Source organism: Bemisia tabaci, chromosome 7, assembly GCF_918797505.1.
Source record: "Bemisia tabaci chromosome 7, PGI_BMITA_v3".
Classification (NCBI taxonomy): Eukaryota; Metazoa; Arthropoda; class Insecta; order Hemiptera; family Aleyrodidae; genus Bemisia; species Bemisia tabaci.
The window spans coordinates 14,639,886-14,667,538 of NC_092799.1; the positions used below are offsets into that span (position 1 = coordinate 14,639,886).

The following is a 27,653-nucleotide window of genomic DNA, read 5'->3' on the forward strand; positions in this document are numbered from 1 at the left end:
TAAATCACAGATCAATCGATACATCGCATAGTACGCCATGCCACTGGGCCAATTTTATCTAAATCTAGTCAACGCTATAACTTCAAAACTCCTTAGATTTTTCTTCCCTGTTAGCAGAATATTCTGCATCAATTTCAAGCTTTAAAGTTGGCTTGAGTCTCTCCGCGAAAATAACATAAAATTTTGAAACACCGCAACGGAGATGCGTGGTTTCGCACTCCGGCCATCGATTTGAAACACGAAAATCCACTTTTTACCCACTGTGCGATCGGGGTCAGAGCAGAGTTCCGAATAAACCGAAGAAAACGTGGCTGGAAACTTGATTTGAATGAGCTGACGAAATAGCAACAGGTCCACGAGGAGTGGACAGTGAGGCTGGACGAGAAAACTAGAGGCGAGCCGTGAATGATCGATTATCGATATCTCGCCATTTGAAGCTACGTTAAAGAATCGATTATTAAGGTATTGACTGCGAACACCCTGTCTATCGATCCTTTTCCATAGGTTAAAACGGCAGATCAATCGATATATCGCAAAGCACGCCACGCCACGGGAGAAAACCTCTTTCGGCGGAAGAATTTACAACGGGAAGTAGTTAGTTACGCCGGAAGTGTGCGCTCGTGGCGAAAAATTAATTTTTCGTACGGTCATAGCTCCGGAGAGTCCAAAGCGGAAAAAGCCATTTTATAGTTAAGGAAGGAGGCGAAGGAAGTTGCGAAGTTTCGAGCCTTCGTTGCAAACCCTACGCCTACGGCTTTAACGCAGAGCATTTTGGGTTTGGTTACAGGAAAGAAGACAGGGTTGCCGCCGAGTCCAGAGGATGAAATTCCCTGACATTCCCCCTTTTCTCGGACAAATTTTTTGTGAAATTCTCTTATAATTTAAGATATGCCAGATGGTTAAAAAGACATGGTTAGAATTAGTTTTCAGGCAAAATTTGTTGTTCGAAACGTCAAACTCATTCTCATTTCCCTGTTTGCGTTGACAAAATGTTGGCGAAATTCCCTGACAATTGAAGATATGTCATATGGTTAAAAAGACATGGTTAGAATTAGTTTTTCGGCAGAATTTGTTGTTCGAAACGTCAAGCTCATTCTAGAAAACCAATAAAGGTGACTCAGCAGTTTTTCCCTGATATTGTCGTTATTTTCCTTGACATTTCCAGGTTTTCCTCACTCTTTGAAAATCCCTAACATTTTACGTTATTCTGTAACTGTGGCAACCCTAGGAGGAAGAGAACATTTAATTTAATTTTACGATTAAAACCCACTGACAACAAATAGAAAATGTGGAATCTACCTGAGCATCAGCCGTACTTTCCGGCTCCAGGTTTTTCCGGGACCGAATCAGACTTCTACGCAAAGCTCCCACAGGATTTCGCTGACCGATCTTTTTCGGCAGGAAAAGTTTAACGTTGCATACAATCGACGCATAGAAGCTAGGCATACGGACTCAGGTGACAGGAATTTAGGTCTGCGAAGATGTTGTGATGTAACCCCTTAAAATCTTATTTAAATCGGGCGATAACAATCTCACTTTGTGATTTCTAGATTCCTAGGCGATTTCTTGCTTTGTAAAATCTAGATTTGATGGGACTCAAACTCATTCGAGTAAACCGTTTTAGCGTCACGTCTCATTCGGGTCAATCACATCGCATTGTGACAAAAACGACTGACAAGCTCAATTTAATTATTCAGCATCTCTCAAAAGACAGCCGAAATTTCCACGAAACTAATAATGTTCGGTAGTGCTTCGTTTAACCACTATCAGTGGCTTGTAAAATCACTCCGGCAGCAGTTCGTATTAGGTAGGAGGACTAGGGGACCAAAAAGGTTGAATTTTTTTGCAGGAAAAACTCGTGGAATCCTTCATTTAAGTCAGTCGCACTAACGAAGATCAGGATGCACGCTGACTGAGATTTTTTTTGGCGGGAAAATTAAGATTCGATGACGCAATGACTTAGAACCAGCGCGGGGGAGCACGGAATTGAAACCCGGTTTTAGAGCCGAATTTTAGACTAAAATCGCGATCCGCTGCATCACGCGAGAGCCTGGAAACACCCGCGAAATTACGCACATTGCGCGCGAACTTACTGGGTGGCGAAACGCGCCGAATTCCGGGGTCGCGGAGAGTTTTGGCCGGGCGCCGAGAACTGAAAGAGAATATTTTTCACAGCCTTGCCGATACTTCGTGTAAAATTCGCCTACTTCCCGTTGATTCTTGCGGGGAAATCGGGGGATTTCCCGCGAGGAGGCAACGCCAAAAAGTCGCGGCAAAAGTGCCACGCTCCGAGCTGCTTGCCAAACGACGCCCAGCATCACTCGGTTTGCGGGTGTTTTTGGCGCGTCGATTTCCCGGTTTACGCCAAATTTTTGCGGACGAGGCGCAACCGTAAAAATAGGGGGAAAATCAGTGGCGTGGCGTGAATTGCGATATATCGATTGTTATGCCATTTAAACCTATGAAAAAAGATCGATTATCAGGGTGTTCGCAGCGAACACCTTAGTAATCGATTCTTTACCATAGCTTCAAATGGCGAGATATCGATAATCGATTATTCACGCCACGCCACTGGGGAAAATGAGAGTACAAAGATGCAGAGTATAACGATTTTAAATGAGGCCCTTTGGGTCTAGCTTTTGAAGCCAAAATGCATCGTTACACCACAATGACAGCTCTCCGTAGTGCCAAGATCACTATTAGAGATCAGTACTCTTTTCAGCTGAATGATGATGAACGAACAGTGGCGTGGCGTGCTTTGCGATATATCGATTGTTATGTCATTTAAACCTATGGAAAAGGATCGATAATCAGGGTGTTCGCGGCGAACACCTTAGTAATCGATACTTTACCATGGGTTTAAATGGCAGAGCAATCGGTACGTCGCAAAGCACGCCACGCCACTGTGCACGGAAAAAAAATTCTCGGTGTTTTTACCAAGGTCCGTTGGTACCTTTACCATCTCACTTTTTTTACCAATTATTGGTAAGTTTACCAAGACAGACTGGTAAGCTTACCTAAAAACCGGTATTTTTACTGTTTTTTTCAGGTAAGAATACCACTTTTATTGGTAATCAATTCCCGGTAACTTTGCCATTTTATCTCGGTAATTCTACCACAGTCGATAAAAAATATTGGTGTTTTTATCAGGGTCCAGTAAAATTACCGAGAAAGTCGATAATTTTTTAGTCGGTAAAATTACCAATTCCATAAATGGTAATTTTACCGAGAAAAAACTGGGATCAAATAGAACCCTGAATTCTTGGTAATTTTACCCTTTTCTTCGTAAAAACACCGAGATTTTTTTTTCAGTGTGGACGAGGGGCGTACCGTCGAGACGTCTACAAATTTTATGCAAAAAAATCTCAGAAAATTTCATCACCACATTTAGGACCTCTTTCGATCCACGCAAAATACCCGAAATCGCAAATCTCGCTAAAAATTGGCAACTGTTCGGAAAACTCAGATGCAATGCGGTTTCAGGAGGATCAATGAAATGGTATAGGCACACCCACAGATTAGTCCAGATCGCTAACATCGGCGGAGGAGCGTGAGTAGTTTTGTGAGCGCCATTGGCGGGAAAATCCATGGGCATTTAAAACTAGGAACCAAAACTGAAATTTTGGCTATTTTCAGCAGATTTTCGGCGGGAGAATACTTCTTTTTCAGATTTTTGTGGGATGAAACGTTCCGAAGAATTCAAGAATTAGTTTCTCAGTAGAATTTATGTGGTTCAATATTTCCAGATTAAATAATTAAGGTGGAAATAAATAAAGAAGGAGAATTAATTAAAATACGAGTAAACAAGGCTAAAAATTATTGAAACACTAAAAGGTAAGACGTTTCGAGCTGCTTCCAGCTCATTTTCAGCTGCAAAAACACATAAAAACAAGTAAAAAATTGAGTGGCGACCTGACCTCAGTCGTTATCACGTAACCACTCATAATAACGGCTGGGGTCAGGTCGCCACTCAATTTTTTACTTGTTTTTGCAGCTGAAAATGAGCTGGTAGCAGCTCGAAACGTCCTGCCTTTAAGTGTTTCAATAATTTTTAGCCTTGTTTACCCGTATTTTAATTAATTCTCCTTCTTTATTCGTATAATCGGGCTATGTTTTTGTGCTTTATCGGTGGAAATAAACAAATCAGAGTTCATCAGTATACTGAGTAGATAACATTATTGAAAAAATTTGCAGATTATAATATATCATATTTTTGAAGTTTAAAGCCTTAGAAACCGAAAATTAAAGCAAAATCCTGCCAAAATGAGACTTTTGGTTCCTAGTTTTGAATTCCCGCCAGGCCCCCATGAGAGCAGTTAATTGCTACCAACTGTTGTAAGAATATTGGAACAGAATACTTAGCATAACAGTACTTGATAAAATCTTATTTGATCAAAAACCATTATTACACATTACTATTTATACTTTTTTCAAGCTTTATAATCAGATTCAATAGGAAATTTCTCTCGATCTGGTCAAGTTCTTTCACTACTGGTAGTGCCATCAATTTTCTAAAGTTGCCTAACCTGTAGCAAAAATTACTCACGCTTCTGAAGCATTGGCTAGATTGGATGTTAGCGATCTGGACTAATCTGTGGGCACACCACATGACTGTTAAAAATACTGCGAAATTTTACGACGATTTTAGTACCCTATTAAAAAACCGCCAGTTTGAGACGGGAATAGAGCGAGCGTGTGCTCTGGATGAGACGAGATCTGTTACTAACAGTGATTGGACGTAAAAAGGCTATTTCATCGACCAACTTCTTCACCTACTGTGCACTTTTTGGCGACTCTTGAATACTTTCATTTCCCCGAGTTGGCGTGTTTTCATTCCAGTTACCACAGAATGAAGAAACTGAAATTCCCTGACATTTCCCTGATTTCCCCGTCACATTTTGGTAAAATTCCCTGAAATTTGAAGATATGCTAAATGATTAAAAATAGATAATTTCAAATAGTTTTCACTCAAAATCTGTTGTTTGAAACGTCAAACCTAGTCGAGAGAGCAAATAAAGGTGACTTGACAATTTTTCCCTGACATTTTCAACATTTTCGCCATTTTCCTTGAGAATTCCAAGTTTTTCATGACTTGTTAAAATTTCCTGTCATTCCCCCGGATGATTAAAAAGACATAATTTCGAATAGTTTTAACTCAAAATCGATTGTTTGAAACGTCAAACCTAGTCTAGAAAGCAAATGAAGATGACTTGACAATTATTTTTGTCATTTTCCCTGACAGTTCCAGGTTTTCCTCGACTTTTTAAAATTCTCTGACATTTCCCGGTATTCCCCGACTGTGGCAACCCTGAGAATTGTCGGCGAAAAATTCTGGATATTCCTATAAAAGCGACAACCCACGAGCATCCTATGGAGTGAACCGCCGGTTGACGGCGAGTTCCGGTGGGATCTATTGAGAGCTTGGGCCACAGTAGTCAAGGTCGGTTACTGTGCGCGGTGCCCTCCTGAGTCCCCCGCAGGCGGCAAGGGTCACAGGGGCACAGGATGCAGCACGGAGAGGAGCTTTTCTGGAATGTTCCAGCCACCCCGAGGCCCCCGTCCAATCTCCAATCCGGAGCCGTGAGAATACTCGCTGATTTAATTGACGACACGAGCGATCCTTGCAAGTTGGTCGAGAGGGTGTCATGGATCCGCTCTACATGAACGACATGAATCCATCAAAAAATTTACACGCACTGGAGAAAAAACACATTGGATCTAGAGTCCAGACTCTTAAAAACATCGACAAGAAAAAATACTCTTGATTCAATCGGACTTTTGCTTAAATCAAGAACCAAGCCTCTTAATCTGAGCGGATTTCCTTTTGATTTAAGCAATAATCTGATTGAATCAAGAGTATTTTTTCTTGGCAATGTTTTCAAGAGTCTGGACTCTAGATCCAATGTGGTTTTTTTTCCAGTGCGTGAATCGATCGACAACCGTAAGTCGGTCCACAGACCCGTAAATCGATCATGTCGACCGGTTTTTAAACAATTTGTCGATCGATTCACGTCGATCAAATCCATACCCTCCAGTTGGTCATATTAAAACAGGATTTCGTTTATTTAAGATTTTTCTTCAAATCGACGGCGTTCGATTTGCCGATTCCGTGCATGATTTTCGAAGAGAGGTACAGATTGACTTTCGGGAGCTTGAGAGAAGAAACAATAATCGTCAGTACAGTGAAAATTCTTCGAGTGACCCACGCATCACGCCGGTTGAGCGTGGAGAGGAGGGGGGGAGGGGTTATAATTTCAAATCTCGTTGTGAGTTCATGTATGCATCGATCGTTTGGCAATCTTGTCGTCGACGCTTGTCCAAGTCGGACGAGAATCGGTTGGGTGCACGAGCCGAAGCGTGTCTAAGGTCGCATGCCGCCGAGTTTCCTTCTGCCGCTTTTCTCGCATTTTCCACTCGGAATGCGGGCTCGAGGTCTTCCGATAGAGCAAGAACAACGGTAACAAAACAACTTGCTCGATACAAAATATTAGGGAGAACAACGCGAGTTGGGATTAAGATCGTAAAAACCAGGAAGAAAATCAAGCGCAAAAATAAAAAAAAAATAGATACTAAAATCGAGACAGCTATATGATTACATTTTGCAAAAAGGAACCAAGAGCATTCCAATGTCGCTAAGATAGTGCAAACTTTTTTCATTTGCAAATATAAACTGATGATGTGAACAAGTTACATCTTTAGTCCCAATAAGTTATAAATTTAAGACGAAAATTACCTCTGTTAATTTGTTTTCTTGCATGATTTTGGCAATTGTACGGCGAAGAATGTAAGTTACACAGTCCTAGTAATACTGGAATGCTCTGGTTCCTTCTTGCAAAATGCAATCCATTTAAGTTACTTTAACCCTTCCTCTTGCCCGCAAGTGATCCGAAATCTACAGATTTATCCCTGGATCTGGGGATTTTTCAGCGTTTCTGGAGATCTAGGGATTTTTTAAGATAAGGTAAAAGTAGGGGAAAACGGATCTTTAACCCTTAATTTTAGCTTCGACCCAATAAAAAATAGTAGGTTACATGACTCAACCATAAAAATGTTGTTTGTTGCCAAATCAAGGGCTTTTTACAAACCAATCTGGGGATTAGGGCATCTCAGCGAGATTTGGAGATTTATGGATTTCGCCCCGGATCAAGATTGCCCGCAATCTCTGATTTTGACAGGTTTCCACCAGCCGTCACTACCCGTTCGCGTTTCATGCCCTGCGATCTCATTTCAGGGCCATTTTTCGGAAAATTCCAAACATTTTTTGGAAAAAGTACGTTTTAAGTGTAGCGCTCAAAAATTATGAGTTCTGACAGATGAATTTGAAAATGAAACGAGGTGCATTGACCTTGGGAGGGCAGAGGGCAAACGGTGCACCGGGCATCGACGATGGTGCCCGCTTAATAATGGGTGTAATTTACAGGCGTCGTCGCTTAATTGGCCCATATTCCAGTTCCGCATCCCGACGCGACACTTTTAATCTCGATCGATCGCAGGGCTTTCTCGAACGTTCCAGCCTCACGATCCGCTGCAAATTCCCCTCTCTTCTTCACGCTTGGCTCCTCTTCCTGTGACGCCACCGGACGTTTTTTACAGAAAAGGATCACAATGAATATATTGTCTCACGCAATCTAAGGTACCCGAAGAAAAAAAGTAAATCCCTAGAATTTACTAGTTGGTAATGATATTCTGGAAGTGCCTCGAGCATACGCCCTTTTTCACAAAGTTCTAGTGTCCGATCACTATACGGCGCTTGATACTCGTGCCTTGTCTTGATCTCAAATGCTAATTTACACAGTATAACTAAAAATATTTTAAAAGTATTGTTGGGTTACTGACATGCTGATTTTGACGATATTTTTCCGTTAAAACATTCAGACGATGGCTGTTCACTTATACATTTTTTAAAGCACCTACAGAGAAGAATTTTTTAAATATTACCGAATATACTGTCGGGAGTTCCTATTAACATTACTATCGAGAACACCCTGGCAATCCTGACAATGGTTGTCATTAATGCTGAAATACTGCTGATTTACGAGGAGAGGGATCCAACAACCCCCCCCCCCCCCTAAAATTACTTTTTCAGTAATTATCTCTTGAAAGTACATAGGCCGAAATTCATTGGCCACGAGGTTCCAATGCCCTATCATTCAAATCCGACATGCTTTTTGTCAGTATCATTGTCAGTCTTTGGAGCGAGAAATATTGCGGTATCCGTAACAACAGTATCCAACACCTACATTGGGGCCCTCGTATACCTTTCTTTACCAAGGTTAAAAGGGCGGAACACAACCGTATTCCTACTAACGGCGCACATCACTCGTTATTGCAGGCGATCGTTGGAACTTCACCTACGCTTCGCATGAGGTGTTAATATAAATGCATATTATGTATGTATCGAATTCTGACTAAACGAACGGTAATTACATGTAAATCACAAATGCAAAATGGAAACTTTCGCTGTGGTCATTTTTTATTGTATTTTGGCACTCACTAAGGCGAGCCATTATTATTATTACTCGTAATAAAATTAAGGGGAGAAAAAAATCAGGGCGAAAACAATATGTCAGTCGCAATCCTCTCGTTTATACATAATCTCCTGTTACCGCACTTCTACAGAAATGGAAGTCCCCAAACCCAGGCCTCTGCAGTCTGCACCGAAGAAAGGACGTATTTATGCTAAAAGGAACTATGAGCATAGGATTTGCACGTGACATAGTTCTTTTTAGCAAAAATACGTCCATATAACACGAGCCGGTCTTTTCACCGCGACCATCGGACATGAAGGGAATTTAATTTTTGCAGCTCTCTCCCAATAGTCGTGCTAAGAAAAAAGTCGTGAGTGCATTTGAATGTTGTCAAATTTCTTCGAATAAAATATTCATCTTTGAGATAAATTTTGATCGTTTCCCTTTGAAAATTTCGGACGCGCGGTGTATAAATCGCGATCGAAATTCGGCGTAAAAATCAAGAAAAAATAAAAATGAACTGAAGAGAAAATTCGGTTTTTATCAACAGAAATTCGGCAGCATATAATTGCGCATACAGCGTTTCTACTTAACAGGGGATCATATTCCAGCACGTAATCGTGGACATGATATGAATTTTTCCGCCACCAAATGGCAAACAACATCGGCTATTATCGTCAACGCCTTTACCATAATTGGCTGCGGCAGACTGTGTGTGTGAGTGATGAGCATGTGTGAGTGTGTGCGGACGTGAAAGGTATGTCAAGGGATAAAGCTGGTCGATATATCGATTCATCGATGAGACCGATGTCTTCAAAATTATTATTCTGAGGCCCTAACTTGCGACGCGTGCCAATATAATAACGGCTTGTGTTGAAAAGTGTCGATCCGATTTGAGCTCGAACGAATACTTTGGACATTATTGCAACTGGGAACTACTATTTCTGGCTCATCCGTAAAAACGCTAATGTGCATGGGGAAACGAATGGTTTATACGTTGTTCTTTAATTGAGCTAGAAATTGTAGTTCCTAGTTGCGATCATGTCGGATGAGGCAGGCGGACAGCTTTAAAATTGCAATTCTCCCAATAGCACCGATAGTCTGTGGGAGCTTTGCTTATAGCTGCTCTTCCTTTATTTTACATTGATTTTGTGAGAATTGATCTGGAAGGAATTTTAATGAAGGGAACGTTCAGGACAGGAGAATCACTCCTTCGATTTTAGGCTCAGGGTAGAAAAGGGTAAAAATCTGCAAGTAAGGAATTGATTTTTAAAAAAAAGCATCAAGCCGTACACAAATTAAAGTCTGCGTTTGCGGCAGGACAAGTATATGATCTTGCAATTATTGGATAATTTAATATACCCGAGCAACAAAATATTTCTTGAAATTGTACAAAAAGAAGTTTTAGCTGATCAGTATCATCATCTTTCAAAGAAAAGGCTTGGACAATAATAATTGAACCGGAATGAGACTCAGAATTGAGAATTGTGTTGTTTCAAGTGAACGGCGAAGCATTAAAAATTGAAATTTTGATTTTCTCGAACATTGGAGAGCGCCTTGCCATCGATACGTCCGGATTCGAGAAAAGACACAAGTCGATTGACGACTTTCACCGACCACAACCAAAGGAGTGTGACGCCATCATATGACAAAGATGGGTCTTCCAAGTTGAGATTCTCTGCACATATTTGCTTAAACCAACGCGACCCCTCCAGATTCGGCGACCAACTACGTCAATGTTCGCGAGCATGGCTTGCCGACACGTAGAGCCTTAGTTATGACGTCAATGATGTAAGACGAAACTCTAACAGCCAATTGGTACCAGATAGTAATAATACACGGAGAAAAATTAAATGTTGATTTAGCATTTATATTATTAAAAACATGTCCGACAAGTTTCAAATGCTGATTTTACATTTGAAGAAATGCTAACTTAACCGCGCCCACTGTAAAACGAACAAATTCAAATGTTGCGTTAGCATTTTTGTACTGGAAAATCAGCATTTGAAACTTGACGGCCTTTTTTTAACATTTTAAATGCTAAATCAGCATTTAATTTTTTCCTTGTAGAGCAACTGCCACAGGCTTTTCAATGAATGCGACCGCATAACAGAGGAAAACATTTTGTTCTTTTATGAGAACACACGTTCCTTAAGTTTACAAAAATTTACTTCTTGAATGAACCATCATATCGACGATCAAGAAAAGAGACCACGCATCTCCACTGCGGTGTTTCAAAATCCTTGCTCCGATTTGATTTTTTTCAAGAGAAACAAAGCAACTTTACAGCTTGAAATGTAAACAGAATACTCCACTGACAGAGAGAGAAAATCATGAAAGTTTTCAAGAAGTTCAGTTGACTAGTTTTCCAGTGCAAAAATAGAGTATGACAAGAAGTCAAATTTCGAAAACAGAGATAAGCGGTTTCGCCATTTAATGTTCCTGAGCCTGAGCGCCAGGAATCGTGACCACTGTTGACAATTTTATTTATATTGAATTTATGGTTGAGTATATTTTTAAAATGTTAGGTTTTTGCAAGATGATATGGCCTGAAGAAGAGAGATTTATCCAACTGCCGAAAATTTCACGTTGTCTGTACAAAGACTAAAAACATCTTTTCAAAGAGGGCCTCCTACAAAAAAAAACTCATTTTCCGAGTTTTTCGACACGTTATGTTTTAACGACAACTGACTCGAATATTCTGCCTCTGACGCTCACTGGAAAAAAAACATTGGATCTAGAGTCCAGAATCTTAAAAACATCGACAAGAAAAAGTACTCTTGATTCAATCAGAATCTAGCTTAAATCAAGAACAAAGCCTCTTAATTTAAGCGGATTTCGTTTGGATCCAAGCAAAAATCCGATTGAATTAAGAGTATTTTTTCTTGTCAATGTTTTCAAGAGTCTGGACTCTAGATAAAATGTGTTTTTGTTTCCAGTGCTGACCATAAAGTTAGACTGGGTCAGTCGAGCATGCGCGCGGGCGTGCGCTTCGGTCCGATAAAGTAATTTTCGCCAAGCGAGGGCCATCGGACCAGTCAAAGTTGAGACCTAACAAGTCCACTCTTCGATGAGCCGCGAGCTTCATAAGAACACCGCGTACTGGGGCTCATCAAATAATTGAGAATGTTCGGTTTCAACATCGACGCATTCATTTTTCCCACGACCTCCGGCTCGCGCGATCCGAAGGCGACCAGGTCGTCGACCAATGCCGCGAGTTTGCACGCTCCGCGGATCAACAACAACAACAACAACACGGCCGCCCCCGCGTCGAGCATCGTACGCCGATATGTTGCATCTTAAACATAAACGCTGTAAAACATGTCGAACGTTCCCTATGATTTTCCAAGTTAAAATACATCATACTTTGGGATATCCGCACTAATGTGGCGGTCGGGTGGTTCGGATAAGCCGGGGGTCACTTAAAGCAACGACAAATTTCATAAATTGAATGATAAAACAATATAAATGCTTTAAAAACTATACGTTACTTTAAACATAATGTTGGCTATAATGTTTACTGAATTTTTAGTTCACACTGGGAAAAAAAAACACGTTGGATCTAGAGTCCAGACTCTTGAAAACATTGACAGGAAAAAATACTCTTGATTCAATCGGATTTTTGCTTCAATCAAAACGAAATCTGCTTGAATTAAGAGGATTGGTTCTTGATTTAAGCTAGATTCTGATTGAATCAAAAGTATTTTTTCTTGTCGATGTTTTTAAGAGTCTGGACTCTGGATCCAATGCGTTTTTTTTTCCAGTGTATCGACGGCTAAAGTGCGAAACCACGTATGTATCTGCATTACGGTGAATCAAAATGTCCGCTCTCATGATATATTTTGACATAAAAGAATAATAATTTTTTCGGAAATTCTTATTATCCGGTGCATAGCTCTAATATGTGTTCGGATCAATCGCAACGCAACAGTTGCATAGCCTCTTACATTAGCAAAGATATTATATGAAATTAAGTGCACATAACATAAAGCGCAGTCGATCGTAAAGATTCAATGTTTACATTTTAAATGCAAAAAACAGGTCGTTGAATGAATAATTCCATTAATTATTCAAAATTTTAGCCATGAGTCATACCCGTTGACCTTATTCCATGCGCGCAGGTCCGGGCCGTCAAACCGATGATGATCGTTATCATAACCAAATATGAATTTTTCTCTCTCTATTATATTAGCGCACCGTCGAGTAGTGGGTGGTTGAACTACGATGACCGAACCGTTAGATTGAGCTTTTGGCAACTTTGTGGGCTTGATCCGTGCTGCATCGGCACCTGCGTCAACTTTCACCCGCCGTCGCGCGTCGGTTGAGGCGTCCGTCCTGGCTCGACGCGACGGCCGGCGACGACGGTTCAACGCCCGCGCTGTGAGATTTCTAACGCCACACGTTACCCGCTACCGGGTAGTAACGACCGGCCCGGTCGGTTAACGCCAAAACCACGGTCAACGATCCCTCCACCAGGGCAATTAATTATAGTACAAGCGATAGAAATAAGGCGCTCTGATCCTTGAGAGAATTTTAGGATATGAGATGTGCATTCTACGCCCATCAATAATAGCAGCTTTCGATAACGATGAAATACAACGAGATCAATGCAGGTAATGAAACCGGGTAGATAACTGCACAAGGTTGTGGGGTTTTTTGCCTATTATACTATTTGTAGGCGTTTGCTTCGAACATTTGCTTTTTGCAGATTTCCCGAGAGAGCATCTCAAATTCTGGGACTCTTTCAGTTGATAAACGACGCATTTCATCATCAATTAAGAGAAGGGACACTTTCTGCCGCGAATTTCAAATTGACCTCGATGTTCTCAGTATCCTTATAGGTGGAGAGAGAGGCGGGAAAAATTCAGGAGAAATTTTTCCGTGCGTTTTAAAATCGACCCCAAAGTTCTCAGAGTTCGCTCAGGGGAAAAAAGGCGGATACGATTATAATATATGTATTTCGAGATTATCCTCCTGACTGTAGTGAAATTCAAAAGGTGGAGAAGATTGAGGAAACATTTAAATTATTCTTGTGAGATTTGTCGATGATAATCGAAATACGTTACCAGGGTATCTACTAAAACAGACTGGCCAAAAATCAGTACTTTTACAGTGCTTTTTCAGGACATTTCCTAGACATTCAGTACCTAATTCAGTACCTCGAAATTCGAAACATTTCAAATATTTGAATTTCTCGCTCAAATTGCCGCAAAAATGGCAAAAAAATGAACAAAATTCCGGATCTCTTGCGGAATTTCCGTACTTTTTCAGTATTTCCGGACCGCTCTTAAAAAATCAGCGCTACATCTGGACTTTCCGAAAATTCCGGATTGGCAGACACCCTGGTTACGTACTTGATTTTTGAAGCTTCGTGTAAAACTTGACAACTCTGATCCGTTTGAGGGTTAAAAATTAAAAACAGAAAAAAACATTGCAACAGAACGTAAGATTTTTTCTTACATTTTCGCTCCGGATATAGATCCACCTTTTCTCAAGCTTGCTCAGGCATTGAGCCTCTGTTTCGAGGTGTTATTTCGACGTAGGTTTGACCGACAGTTGGGGTAAAGTAATGAGGATGCGGCGTCTGGCAAGCTCCACGCTTGACGGTCGTGAAACGGCAAAACGGCCACGGCCTCAAGCGCCATGGCGCCGCGAAACGGACGCCGAAAGCTCTAGAAGAAATCGACACGACGCCACATACCGCTCCAATACGGATGGCATTAACTGCCATTGAACACCGCACTCCTCGACTTCTTGTACGTTTTTGGTGCGGCCCGCGCTTTATGTGCTGGTTACACGCACAAATTCCCATCGATTTCCGATCAAATGGTGACTGGTGCGCACCATCTACCATCAAATTTCTGCGGCCTGCAAACATTTGATGGTAGATGATGGAACTATGGGGCTCATCCTTCATCTGATTTCCACACAACCGTACTTATTTCATGCATATTTCAATCAACACGCTGTTTTAATTAATTTTACTCATCAATCAATTAGATAACTCTCGAGCGCCATCTTGGTCGTCATTTTGATCGGAATTTGACGGAAATTTGAGCGTGTAACCAGGCCATTGCACCGAACAGCATAACTCTCTTGAAAGCAAATTTCGTGCTCGTGTGGGCTTTTTTTCTCTATACTGACATTTCAGTTTTAGACTGAATTTTGGGCGTACCTTGACCAAATTACCGACCCTCCATCGATGGATATAGCTTCTCTTTCGTATTAGACCGCACGACGTTCTATCGTAGGGTGGATTGTATGTATCATTGAATCGTTTTTAAATGGTCGCAGCTTGGTGATCACATATTAAAAATCTCGGAATGAAATTCCGGAGCTTTCGGTACTCCACAGCAACCGTAGTAATGAAGGCGGAGGCAGCACCTACTTTTTTCTGCGGAATGAACTCCGCTGACGAAACTGCAAAATGGGGAATCACTCGATTTAAAGCAGCTTTCAAGCTCTCAAAAAGGGAACAGAGGCGGCCGCGACGCACAGTGGAGCAAGTCGATGGGAGAGGTCGGACATGCGGTTTTGAAAATCTAAAAGCTTATATCTTTGTTAATATTAAACTCAAGAGGTTTGAAACGAGTTTCTATGTATTTTTCTTTAAATTTCCTATAAGCGGCACCCCTCAATAATGTGAAGAAATGAACATAAAAATTTGGATCTTCATTGAAAAACTCTAGGTCCGACTTCTCCTAACGGCTAGTTCTACTGTGCGCCGCGCCGTGTCAGGCGGAGAGATGCAAGATGCAAATGAGGTAAACAATGACTCAATAGTCCCGGAGCCAACTTGGCGGTGAAATACGGCCCGCGACACTCCCAGCTCGGACAACGGCACAAGCCAAAACACGGATAAACAATCGGCGACCGACATCATCGCTCATCAATGCCGTTCCCGCGGGACGGTGCATCGTGCAGCGTGCAGCGCATGCATTCCCCCGGGCGTAAATTCCATATTTTCTTCGCGTTTTTCTCTCCGCGCTGGCATTGAGAGACAAAGCGCGTAATTACCCGCTGCCCAATGCGAATCATATTATTCATGTTTTCTGCGCGCTAATCCAACGCCGCGGCTCCGCGGATACGTTCAAACAACGCAACTCGCGGGTAAAACATGCAGAGATTTGGCGTTCCGGCTCAGGGCGGCGAGTTTCACACCTGTCAACTTTCCCATTCTCGACCCGAAAAGGACGTAAATGATGTTTATGCACGGAAACTGCAATTTCCTCGTGTTTGCGTTCTTGACATCTCCTGCAACAGCGTGGAAAAATTGGTAAACGCGGGCAACAATGATAACGAGTTGCGCGGTGACGCAGGAAAACTTTCCTTCCCATAAAAACGCCTTAGGTACTAAAATAGATCTTGAAATTTCACGTAGTTTTTCACTTGAAATTTCAATAGAATTTCAAAAAATGTTCGAAACTCCATAAAATAGCCTCAAATTTCAAATTATAGAAATTCCACAGGAAAATTTCAAAAAATTTCACGTACACTGGGAAAAAAAAACCACGTTGGATCTAGAGTCCAGACTCTTGAAAAACATCAACAAGAAAAAATACTCTTGATTCAATCGGATTTTTGCTTAAATCAAGAACCAAGCTTCTTAATTTGAGCGGATTTCCTTTGGATTTAAGCAAAAATCTGATTGAATCAAGAGTATTTTTTCTTGTCAATGTTTTCAAGAGTCTGGACTCTAGATCCAATGTGCTTTTTTTTTTTTTTTTTTTTTTTTTTTTTCCAGTGTTCTTTTTTATGAAATTTTCCATCTCAGCTTAGATACGGGCAAAGAAAAGTTATTTTCGGAGGTCAACGCTCAGATTCGCCGATAATGATGACAGATGACCTACGAGCAACTGGTTCAACATTTCCCGGCCTAATTTGCAAAAACTCGCTTAGCACGACTTCCAGTGGGCTTTTTTTGGAACTGAAGGACACGGTTCTGTTAATTTTTCGCTTATCAGCAGGATTCGGATTTTTTCAATGTGTTATCCACGAAATGTAGATGAGGAAACTTCGATTGCCGTTCTTGAGCTCCTGCCGTATCTTGCCATTAAATCTCCGAACTTAGCCGTTTCGATACAGCGATGTTGTGCTCTGTTAAATGGAGATGTTGCATGTATGAGGAATTTGCGATTTGACTACTGAGTCTTAGGTAAAAGTTCGCGAGAAACACGATTGTGCCACTGGTTTCCTCTGAAATCTGGTTGATGCCAAAATGGAGGAGATATCCCACGCTATCCTGAGAGTTCACCTCTACATCAAGACAAACTTTCCATGCAAAGATAGGGAGCAAATACATTGACAGGGCTGCCACTTTATTTGGGACTCCAAAACTGAAAACACGGCAACCCTGCTAATGTATTTGCTCCCTATCTTTGCATGGAGAGTTTGTCTTGATGTAGAGGTGGACTTTCAGGCTAACGTGGGATATCCCCTCCATTTTGGCCTCAACTTGAGAGCTTTTTTTGAGTTTGGGAGTTAACAGAGAAAACCAGTGGCACCATCGTGTTTTTCGCGAACTTTTACATAAGAATCAATGGTCAAATCGCAAATTTCTCACACATGCAACATCTCCATTTCTAGTTTTGGGCACGATCGAAGCATATAGATATTTACTAGAGCTACGATTTTAGGCCCTGAAGGACGATTTTTCGGTTTTCGCCACCGCATTTGATCACCGGCGAAGGGTCATGATCGGACGTATTTCACAGGATTCTATTTGCTTGAGAGGGAAGAATAACTCATTAGATGGCGGACGTTAGGCGAAGTTTATTTGTTTTACAGATTTTAGCACCCAACATCCGGAAGTGCGTGGCTCGACGCTATGACCTCCAATACGGTACACAATACACGGCGGAAAACGTTTTACATGTGATGGTCAAAAATTGGTTGTTGAGTAACGGGCCCTAAAATTTTACCAAACCTCGAAGTATGCAAAAAAGATGGCTCAACACCAGTGGTGAGGCATGAATAATCGATAATCTATATTCTCCCATTTGAAGCTGTGGTAAAATATCGATAGTTAAGGTGTTTGTTGCGAACACCCTGTTTATCGATCCTTTTTCATTGGTTCAAGGGGCAGATCAATCAATATATCGCAAAACAAAACACATCACTGCTCAACACGTTGATCAACAGCCAACGGGAGGATGATTCTAGAGGCTGAGTGACGGGGCCCGAAAGTATGAAACACTACATATTGCCTACACGCGATAATTTAAGGGGCTGTGTTCGTCTCTGCGAAGCGGCTCCTAACTTTTGGTCGAAAAACTTCGCATTCCTTATCAGGAGGTTAACAGGACATTGACACACAAATTGCAAACTTTTTGTAACTCTTCGCAGACTTTTACCAAGTGATGATGCTGTTACTGCGATACACGCTTCGTGGTAATTCCCATGGCGTGCCTGCACTAATCAGGGGATGACGAAAATTTATCTTCGCCAACCAAAGGATTTTTTGGGGCTTTTACGAATCGACTGTAAAAAATTGCGGACTATTAACGGACTCAATATCCAAGTTATCATGATTATGGTCTTTTACTCAATTTACAAACTCTGCAGACACTCAACTGTCATTTTTCTCATTTGCTGTGGAATCCAGCGCGTTGAATACCACAGTCAATTTAAAGCACATTGGGGCAATGTGCCAGAGTTCTGCGGTTTCCATTCGATTAAGTGCTAAGATTAGAGGTAACATATCAATTTTTGCGGTTTTCGCTGGAATTCTATGCTGAAATTCAGGCAATCTCGCAACAGGACAGAGGCCCCGCACGCGTTCCGCAAAGTAAACAACACGAAACGAACACTAAATCAATTGAGTGAAAAATAAAAAATCGAGGATGTCAGACGCACGACCACGCAAGACAATATGCGCATGCGTCAAGTGCGCGATATGATCGTACAGATCATCCCGAATGCGCACGCTAATTAATTCATACAGACATTAAAAACCCGGTTGCCACGTTTCGGAAAAACCGGAATACTTGGTCCAAAGTTGCATTGTGCTGCAGTAAACTGAACGCGAGTTCGGCAATCTTGGTAGAACTTTTGAGTTACTCAACTTTAGAGAAAAATAAAACCTGGATAAAGAATAGAGAATTATCCGTCCAAAATGGTATGCGAATTTTTTGAAGGGTAATACACTACTGTACTAAAAGAAGAAAATTCGGAAAAATTCGCCGTTTCCCAATTCCAAGGTTGCAAAATTGACTCGAAAAATTCAATTCTGTAAAGGAATGTACCATACGCCATTTTTGTCCACAATTTTGCTGATTTTTGCACAAGATCCGAGAAAAAATCAATGAAATTTTCAGTCAAGAATCCCCAAGATTTTCCTAGTAAAAATGCAATTGGCGAGGGAAAATTTGTCAACATTGAAATTTAGTTACGTTCTTTCGTGAGGGGAACGAGGAATTGTGAGGCTACGGAACATTTTCACGTAACACCATCGCAATTCGAGAATCGAAAAAGATGTCCGGTAATACCTGCGGCAACATTGGTGGGAAAACAGAGCATAGTCCGAGATTTGCAAGCACACTAATTATTGCGAGTTACACGAATTATTAATGGCGCAATTACACTGCCCGGGATTGCTTAATGTATTTGAATGCTAGATTCGCCAGCAATGTCCAAAAAACCCGATCTCGGTTGCGTCACGCCCGATGAAAATGTAAACATCGTTAATGGGTGAGAGACCCGTTTGATTGCGGTGGTTAACTCGTACAAAACGGTGGATTTCGGCCGTGATTTTTCGGTGATTTTCCAACGGATATTTACTTCCTTCCGCGCTAAATGCGCTCCTCGAGCATGGAATTCAACCTGTCAGTACTAAAATGAAAATTATAGGCGTGTAGATTCCAGATTATTCCTAGGAATTTTTTTTCAACTTGGGAACCTTGCGCTAAAATTTCCATCCAACTTCGCAAACATGTTTTGAAGATTTATGGATTGTGATATAAATAGTTCCTTGGCAACTTTTCAAATAATAAATTGATGTGAGTTTGAGATATTTAAAGGTTTTTAAAAGGATTTTACTTCTAAGATGATATATAAAAACATAGGAGAATAGAGACACGACTTTTTAAAATAGAAGTTACTGGTAGAGAAAAATGTTTGATTTGAATTACATATTTTTCAAAAGAAAAGGAAAAGAAAAAAAAAGTATACAGTGACGGATACAGCGAGTGGAATGAGATTCTGGAGAAATAATCCCTAAAACTCTTGCATAAATACAGTCATAAAATGAAAAACGATTCGATGCATGTTCAAAATTTCGTTCATGAATAATTCAAACAGATGAGAATTTCACGCTGTGGAAATCCACCATGCTTTTCCCTATCACGTTGTACAAGTGACTCAGCTCGATGCATTATTTTTTTAAAAAAAAATTCCTGAACATTTTGAAAGAGACATCTTGACGACTTGGAAATTCACCTCCCCCCTTCTTAATCCTTTGGAATGGCAGAGCGAGTGGGAAATACACTTTTACTGACCCCATGCCGCGGAGACTTAAACGCCCGTCGATAAAGAACAACTTAACGTCTGCTGCTTTCTTTTCCCCCTCACACGTTCTTTGCTTCGTTGCTTCGTCCTTTGACTCGTTCTTTAGAAACACATTAAAAGACGACTGACCAGTGGTGAGGCGTGAGTGATCGATGGATGCAAAAAATGCACTGAAATTTGCACAAAAATCCGTATAACTGTTGTCATGTAAAAAATTAAATTGCCCGATTAAAATTAGCAATAGCTGACGTGGTTTGGTTCCTTTCTGCTTAACGTGGCCCAAATCGTTGCTCAAATCGAGGTAAGAGAAACCGTGGTACGCACTGCGAAAAAACGGAGAATTCCAGCGGAGATATGCTAAAATTCGCCTACATGTCACCGTTGACAGTGCGAGGTGGCAACCGAGACACGCGCGGGATAAAAGAATACGCCTACTCACACTGCCGGCACAGCAGGGTTAAAACTGGACGCATTTATGCTAAAAGGAACTATGCTGTACGCAATACCTGTGTACATCGGTCCTTCTGGCATAAATGCGTTCCACTGGAAATCAAAAGCTTTTCGCAAGTCGGACATTCGTGTCGCAATTAATGCACATCCTGCCATAAGGAAATTCGCCCCAGAGCACCAAATGACTCACCAGGAGTGTAAAACAAGAGGGGAAAAAAACTAAAAGAAAAAACAAAACTAAACTGGCTTTATGCTGCACTGGAGGAGAGGACAGTATAAATGTTTAATTGACTCATTCGACGATTGGTAATTGTTGTTGTTTCACCGGCACTCGCTCCATTAAATATTAACACGACCACTAAACGCTCTCACGATTTTAAACGGCGTCAAATCGTAAAAAAATAGGTGAACTTTCGCATACTGGAAGGCCGCTTTTAAGGAATTTTTTGAGGAGACAGCAAACCTGAATGATCTCGATAATTCCATCCATTAAATTTGAGAAGGGTTTCATGACAATTTCAAAAAACCCTCCGTACTATCTTAGCATCTTAAAGGTTGAAAATTAGTTGTGAAACAGTTCACAGAATAGCACGCAAATTAGTAAAATATTTAAAATAATGGAGGAATATAGGAAAATTTTGCCAGTCATCAAGACACACAAGATACGGGCGCATTTTTTGACAAATATCTTTTTCAGGCCCACTTAGAAATTATTATGGATTTAACATGTTTGAAATGTTTTAGGTCAGGAAAGACTGTGCTCTTATATTATTCTGGCCTGGTGAGGTACGCTAGTTGGATGTTTTTATGCTAAAAGGAGTGCGAGACATGTAGAAAAGAAGGAGTGTGCTCGATAGATGACGGCCGAAAGAATGAACGGGAATTACAAAACGCCAGTGACGTCAGCGGCGACGACCAGGACCGGGAATGACGGTAGGGAATCTTTAACTCATGAGCCTTGTCCACAACGCTCTTGTCACATGCCCACGGCTCATGAGTTAGCAAATTTTGGCGCTTGGTTCCTTTTAATTTAATGCGAATTCCCACTTTTCCATTTTCCCAAAAGGAATCAAGCCTACTTTTACATTGTTTCTTATGCAGCTCAAACGAACACACCCTATATTTCCAACCCGTATCTGGTGTCTTTAGGCAAAAATACGTCCAGTTAATTAGTTTTATTGGTACTTACGAGAAGTATATTTAACTTGCAATTAAAACTATTACTGTAACCCTGATTATAAAGTGATGCTTTTTGTGCGTTGGAGCTTCTGTTCGAACGTGGTGCTTGCTGTGACGGTAGTCGAACTTTATGATCACCGTTTTAAATACTTTGTCTCAGTCTGAGATTGGGTAATACTGACACCGGCTCGACGGAGCTTTTGCGCGGTAGTCATTATCCTCAGAATGCAAGGCGTTGCCAACAGGACTTAACGACTCTTTTTAATTGCAGAGCACTCCGTACCGCTATATTCTTGCCCGTTTTCCTCACGTGTTCATTCCGTTCTATGTTCTTTTACGATCAAAAACATGTGCGGGTCTGCACTGAACTCACGTTGGATCTCACTCGGTTAAAATTGATAATAATAAAAAAACTCAAATGGACCACTAGACAAGGTGCAAATTTCAGCATTCTGATACATGCTTCTTAACCAAAATTTCACGTAGAACACGATGCGCACAACGAAAATTACCAAAACCAACTCCTTACGAAGATATTTAATGATTCCTGATGCGTGAATTCAAACCACCCGCTCATGAAAACTCAATGCTCTACGTGATTCACATCACGCGCTAAACGTTATCATGACAGTCTCTGCGATATAAAAATCTGACGACCTCAATCTTGACGCTTTGGCTCAGCTATAGCAAATTGCTAATAGTTTGAACAACACATGGTGGGAAATAAACATTGCTCGATTGAGAAGCTTGCTGAAACCGATGTAGTGCACGATTTGACGCACGTAGAGCTTTGAGTTTCTTGTGAGCGGGCAGTTCAAATTCCTCGTAGCCAATGAGAAATAAAAACGTTAATATCTTCGTTGTCAGTAATTTTCGTTGTGCGAATCGTGTTCTACGTGAAGTTCTGATTGAGAAACATGTATCAGATTGCTTAAATTTTTACCTTGTCTAGTGGTCTATTATGGAAAAAACAAGATAAGAGGATACATAAAATGAAGAAAACAAGCCTATTTTTGAACAGATATTATGAAAAAGTATCCGGCTAAAATGATTCAATTTATTTCTCCCGTAAAGATACTTAGGTTAGTTGGAAAAGTGAGGCGGAAATTGTTGTTCTCATTAGAACGCGAACATACATATTTTTGAATGAAAAGAAAGAGTACAGAAAAACTGAGGGCGAAGTACTTGTTCAATTTTACGCGGGTCTCAATAGCATTGGAACTTTCATTCAAAAGTTTTGACAAGAAGGCTTAAACACTTTTTCAAATTCTCCGATGAAGTAAATAGAGGGGAGGAGTATGAAATTTAGACTTATTTTCTATACAAATTAAACGTTTTCGAAAACCGATTATAGTTAGATGACTTACTTTTTTATTATTCTTTACGCACATACAAAAAAATGGCCAACTTGCGTAAAGAATAATAAAAAAGTAATACGTCTAACTATAATCGGTTTTCGAAAAAGTTTAATTTGTATAGAAAATAAGTGTTCATAGTGCCGATAAAGTGTTAAAAATTATGCAGTATGCTACTACAACATAGGTATATGAAACCCCGAATTATCAATTCAGATAGTACTGGCATTTTTCTTTCTTTCTTTCGTTAGTGTGAAATACTATGATATGGAGACATCATTAAATGAGAATTTTAGGGAAAAATTCAAGTTTTATTGGGGGTCCGGTTTTGTCGACGTTTTCAAAGCGCTACCGAATTTTCGCTTTCAACACGACCAAAATTGTCCGTGTTATTGTTGTCCTGTTGTTGAATATGTTGTTACAATGCCGCAGCAAACACTGAGTCTAAATCAACAAGCGCGTCTACGCACCTGTCGAATGAAAATAAACGGAGGAAAGGAGTGATATGCAATTCACACGGAAAAATCAAAAAATAAAAAAAAAAAAAAAAAAAAAAAAAAAAAAAAAAAGCCACACGAGGGAAACAGCTGAATCACACGCGTGGACCTAAACTAACAACGCGAAAAAGCTAATGAAGCCGTCCATTTAAAAACGACGAATATGCAGAGTGTTTCAAATATAACATACGTCGTTTCGGCAGATGAGGCGTCAAATGAGAAAAGCAAACACTGCGAAAATATCTAAGGTCCTACCTCAGCTTCTTTTAGCATCTCAATCATCTCAAAGCAAGTCATTCTTGAGTAGAAACGCGAACGTTCCGATCTTGTCACCGTCGAGAACAACAAAGTAGCGTCGGAGGCAAAAGAGAGAGAAAAAATGAACCGCCGAAACTTTCAGTCAATATTTTTCGGTTGAACCCCGAAACATGGGAGCTGTTCCTGCAACAGGTAACGCTTCACCGGCGAAATAGATGACTTACAAATTAGACTAATGACCAAGTGATTCCCTATGGGAAATGACGCATTGCAAGGTTGCGGTGCGTCGTGAGAATGACACACACTCAGGATGGGCAAGGCCAAAATGCGTTGTTATTTCCAGACCATCGGGCAACTTACGGTATGAGCGCTTCTTTAAATATCCCGGAATAGTACTTGTAAATGCGGTTTAATTGGATGGCAAAATAACGTCGCTATGCAAAGGGTTTTGCGAAAAGAAAAACGTAGGTAGAATGGGAGGTGAACCGAGTGGAGGAAAAAAATCATCTTGTTTCTAAGACTAAGGCTAAAAAACATGCGGTTTTTCAACAAACTTTCGCAGAAATGATGTTGATTTGCGAGAGTATTCGTTTTTACCGTATGTTAGCAATGCATGAATAGTGACGGCGACGCACCTAAAGAATACTGCTCGAGTACGAATCAAACTGAGGATATCTTTGAAATAATTAGGAAGCCAGAAAAACTCGGGTAAATACTGTCAGGAAATCACGAATCAGAAATCATGTGATCCTTTGAAACGAGAAGTTCTAATGTGAAGAACATTATCTTACCAATAACCAGGTTGCCGGTTGAACGAAAATGAGAAATATGAAAAGTCCGTGAAATATTCAGAGATTTCACTGGGTTGGAAAATATGAAGCATGTTTTCAGAGGCTGCGTATGCAACGGCCCTAAATATCACGAAAAAGCAAAAACAAGTCGCCTTTCATTGGATGTTGCTAACTATTTCTCAATTTTTTTCATATTTTTCCGCAATTTCATGAAATATTTCACATAAAATTTCAAGATTTTATGTTTCATGAAAAACGCAACCCGAAGTTAACGCATCTTATACCGCAGTGGAGTCGCCGCAGGCGTCGATACCACTATTCGAACTCGCAGGAGCGCATATTGCCTACCCTATCGATTGAAGGCGATTTGGTAGGTTACTGTCTCCGGTCTGAATACTCTTTGATATTTTCGGCGACTGTTTTGTAATGAATGAAGAAGGTCCTGGTCGCGTGAGTCACGGGTTTCCCACACACTGGCTTGCTGCGACGACGTGACTTCACGGCCTAAATATTTCTCCGTACAGCGACGGGCAGTGGGAGTGGTGATTTCCCCCGGTGGTGTTGCTCCCCTACGACGTATTTGACGTCGCGGTTGCACGCGACTCCGAGAGAAAACTGGGAAACGGAAGTAAAAGCACGACCGATCGCCCGCCCGCGGCGCGTATTGCTGCGAATCGCCGCACAGTGGATCGAGTCAATCAGAGAAGTCGGCCATGAAATCTTTGACTGAAACTGAAAATTTTGATGTTTATTTCAATCGTATTTTAAATTTTAAAGGGGTGCTCCGGCAAGAAAATTTCACTAGAAAACCAATGGAACCACCTTCAGAACCTCAAAGTTGATTTTAAATAGAGTTATCAGCGTTTAAAGTTTCCAAATTTTGTCCGACTTCTCCTAATGACTCGATCCACTGTGCACCGCGGGCGTCGCCACATAATGGATCGAGTTAACAGGAGAAGTCGGACTCAATCTGGAAAAAATCAATTTTTTTTTAAAAAGGCTCACTTGCACTTGAAAAAAACACATTGGATCTAGAGTCCATACTCTTAAAAACATCGACAGGAAAAAATACTCTTGATTCGATCAGATTTAAGCTTAAATCAAGAACCAAGCCTCTTAATTTGAGCGGATTTCCTTTTGATTTAAGCAAAGAATCTGATTGAATCAAGAGTCCTTTTCTTGTCAATGTTTTCAAGAGTCTGAACTCTAGATCCAATGTGTTTTTTTTTTCCAGTGCGTTAAATTAATTTAGTTGCGGATGCGTTTCGCTCCCGCCCGTAGAGCATCATCTGCGCGACTGATTTTGTTCCTTTATTCTTGATCCGTCGACAAGTCCTCGTTCCTCCTTGATTAAGAGCAAAAAGACGACTTAAAATATCAAATCCCTAGCCTAAAAGCATCCTTTATTTTCTCGTCTTTCCAGACAGTACCGCAGAATTTTTCCGCCGTACTTTCCTTTTCCCGCTACGTCCAGGTGCGGACACGCAGCCTTCAATTCTATTACGGCTGCGAAAATCGGTCATGCCGCGGGCCGGGGGGAATTAGCGAGGATTTTTACTGTTATCCGTGGCCCTGGCGCGCAATACCGCTCTGGGAAAATAGAATGGAAACCCTCGTTCCCGCCTCTACTCGCGTGCGTGGCCTCAACGAAATTGCGTCACGGTTGTCGGGCACCGAGTCAAAGCACTCCGGCCCAGGGCTCTCGCAACCGGCACATATGTTTAATCCAACTCACGGCTGTAACATCTCGAACCGAAGTTTTTATTCCATCCATTTTACTACCGCCATTCACTGGAAAAAAAGGCGCTTGGATCTGGAGTCCAGACTCTTAAAAACATTGACGAGGAAATATACTCTTGATTCCATCGGATTTTAGCTTGTATCGAGAACCTATAGTCCCTTTATACTGAGAGTCAAGACAATGTGAATCCATTTCTGATTGGTTCCCGTATTTTAGGCCTTCACAGTGTCACAAGCGGGAATAAAGATTACATTTTTACCGATTGCAAAGATTATAATCTGGAATGGACCAGGGAATAGCGGGCTCGACAAGGAACAAACGGAATGAGAGAGGGAACGGAGAAAGGAATTTGAGAATGGGCCGATCAAAGATTACAAAAAACGTTCAATTTCTGTAATCTTTATTCCCGTTTGTGACTCCATGAGGGGGTGTTGTCTTGACTCTCAGTATAAAGGGACTCTAGAGAACCAAGCCTCTTGATTTAAAGGGATTTCTTTTGGATTCAAGCGAAAATTTGCAAGCAATTTTCAAGCAAAAAAAAAACAATATTTCCTCTCTACCCTAGGGGAGCGAGAAAGTAAAAATTTTTTATCCTAAAACGCTAATTTGAGAGAACAGTATGACTTACAATGTTGTTAGCTTGTTAGTCATTCTTTAGGGGGTTGCAGATCTGTGCTACAGATGCGTTACGAGGGGAAGGAGACCGGAGAGGTGAATGAATCCGATTTTAAGCGTTACGCACATGTATTTTGTGAACGGTGTTAACATGTTAAAATTGAACTCAATAATCGAAAGCTATTTAAAAGATAAAACTTCCTAGTTTCCTTAAAAAATCCCCGACTATAAAAAAAAAATCCCGAGGTTTTTTTGGAAGGTGAGCCTATTGCTCAGAACAGTATTTCGTCAAATGAAAAACTTTCTAACCTCCCCCCAAAATTCCTCTGTAGGAGGATTTTCCCTGCAGTCGCTGTCTCATGGGGTCAGACCCCACTGTCTTCGGATCTCTCGAAGAGAAAATAGGGCACACGTAAGCTACGTGCAAGTGAGCAGGTGTCGCCGCTAATTTAACGCCCGAATATTTTTCGCGCGAAAGAGAGAGGAAAAAGAATCGGGGGCACGCAGCGAATCTGGAGCCGGGGGGCTGCAAAACCGTGAGTCACTGGGACAACACTAAGCAAAAGAGGTCTATCTTCATGAGCAGCCTCGATAAAGCGCATATCTACGCCGCGAACTCCAAAGTAATTAAGTGTTTTCTTAAAACATCTCTACGCTATGAGATCAATGCATTCGGATAAATGACGTCCAGTTCAGGACAATTAGCAATCAGATGCCGGCCGTGAATGATTGATCGACGTGTCAATTGATACCTGCCACATCTACCGTGCTAAGGAAAAACGCCGTATGAGCCT

At 41.0% G+C, this 27,653-nt stretch overlaps 1 protein-coding gene across 16 annotated transcripts in view; it reads right to left on the reverse strand.

Moving 5' to 3' along the window:
• The window catches only part of mtd (TLD domain-containing protein mustard), a 573,843-nt gene that overhangs the window by 12,845 nt on the left and 533,345 nt on the right, over nucleotides 1–27,653 (reverse strand). Inside the window, exon 1 of one of the 16 annotated variants that reach the window (XM_019043748.2) lies at nucleotides 1,300–1,801. The exons of the other annotated variants lie outside the window; for them this stretch is intronic. Coding sequence (XP_018899293.2) covers nucleotides 1,300–1,446 — 147 coding nt within the window. The 5' untranslated portion in view covers nucleotides 1,447–1,801. Of the gene's footprint in view, nucleotides 1–1,299; nucleotides 1,802–27,653 lie in introns of those variants that run through there. 16 annotated transcript variants of the gene reach the window in all.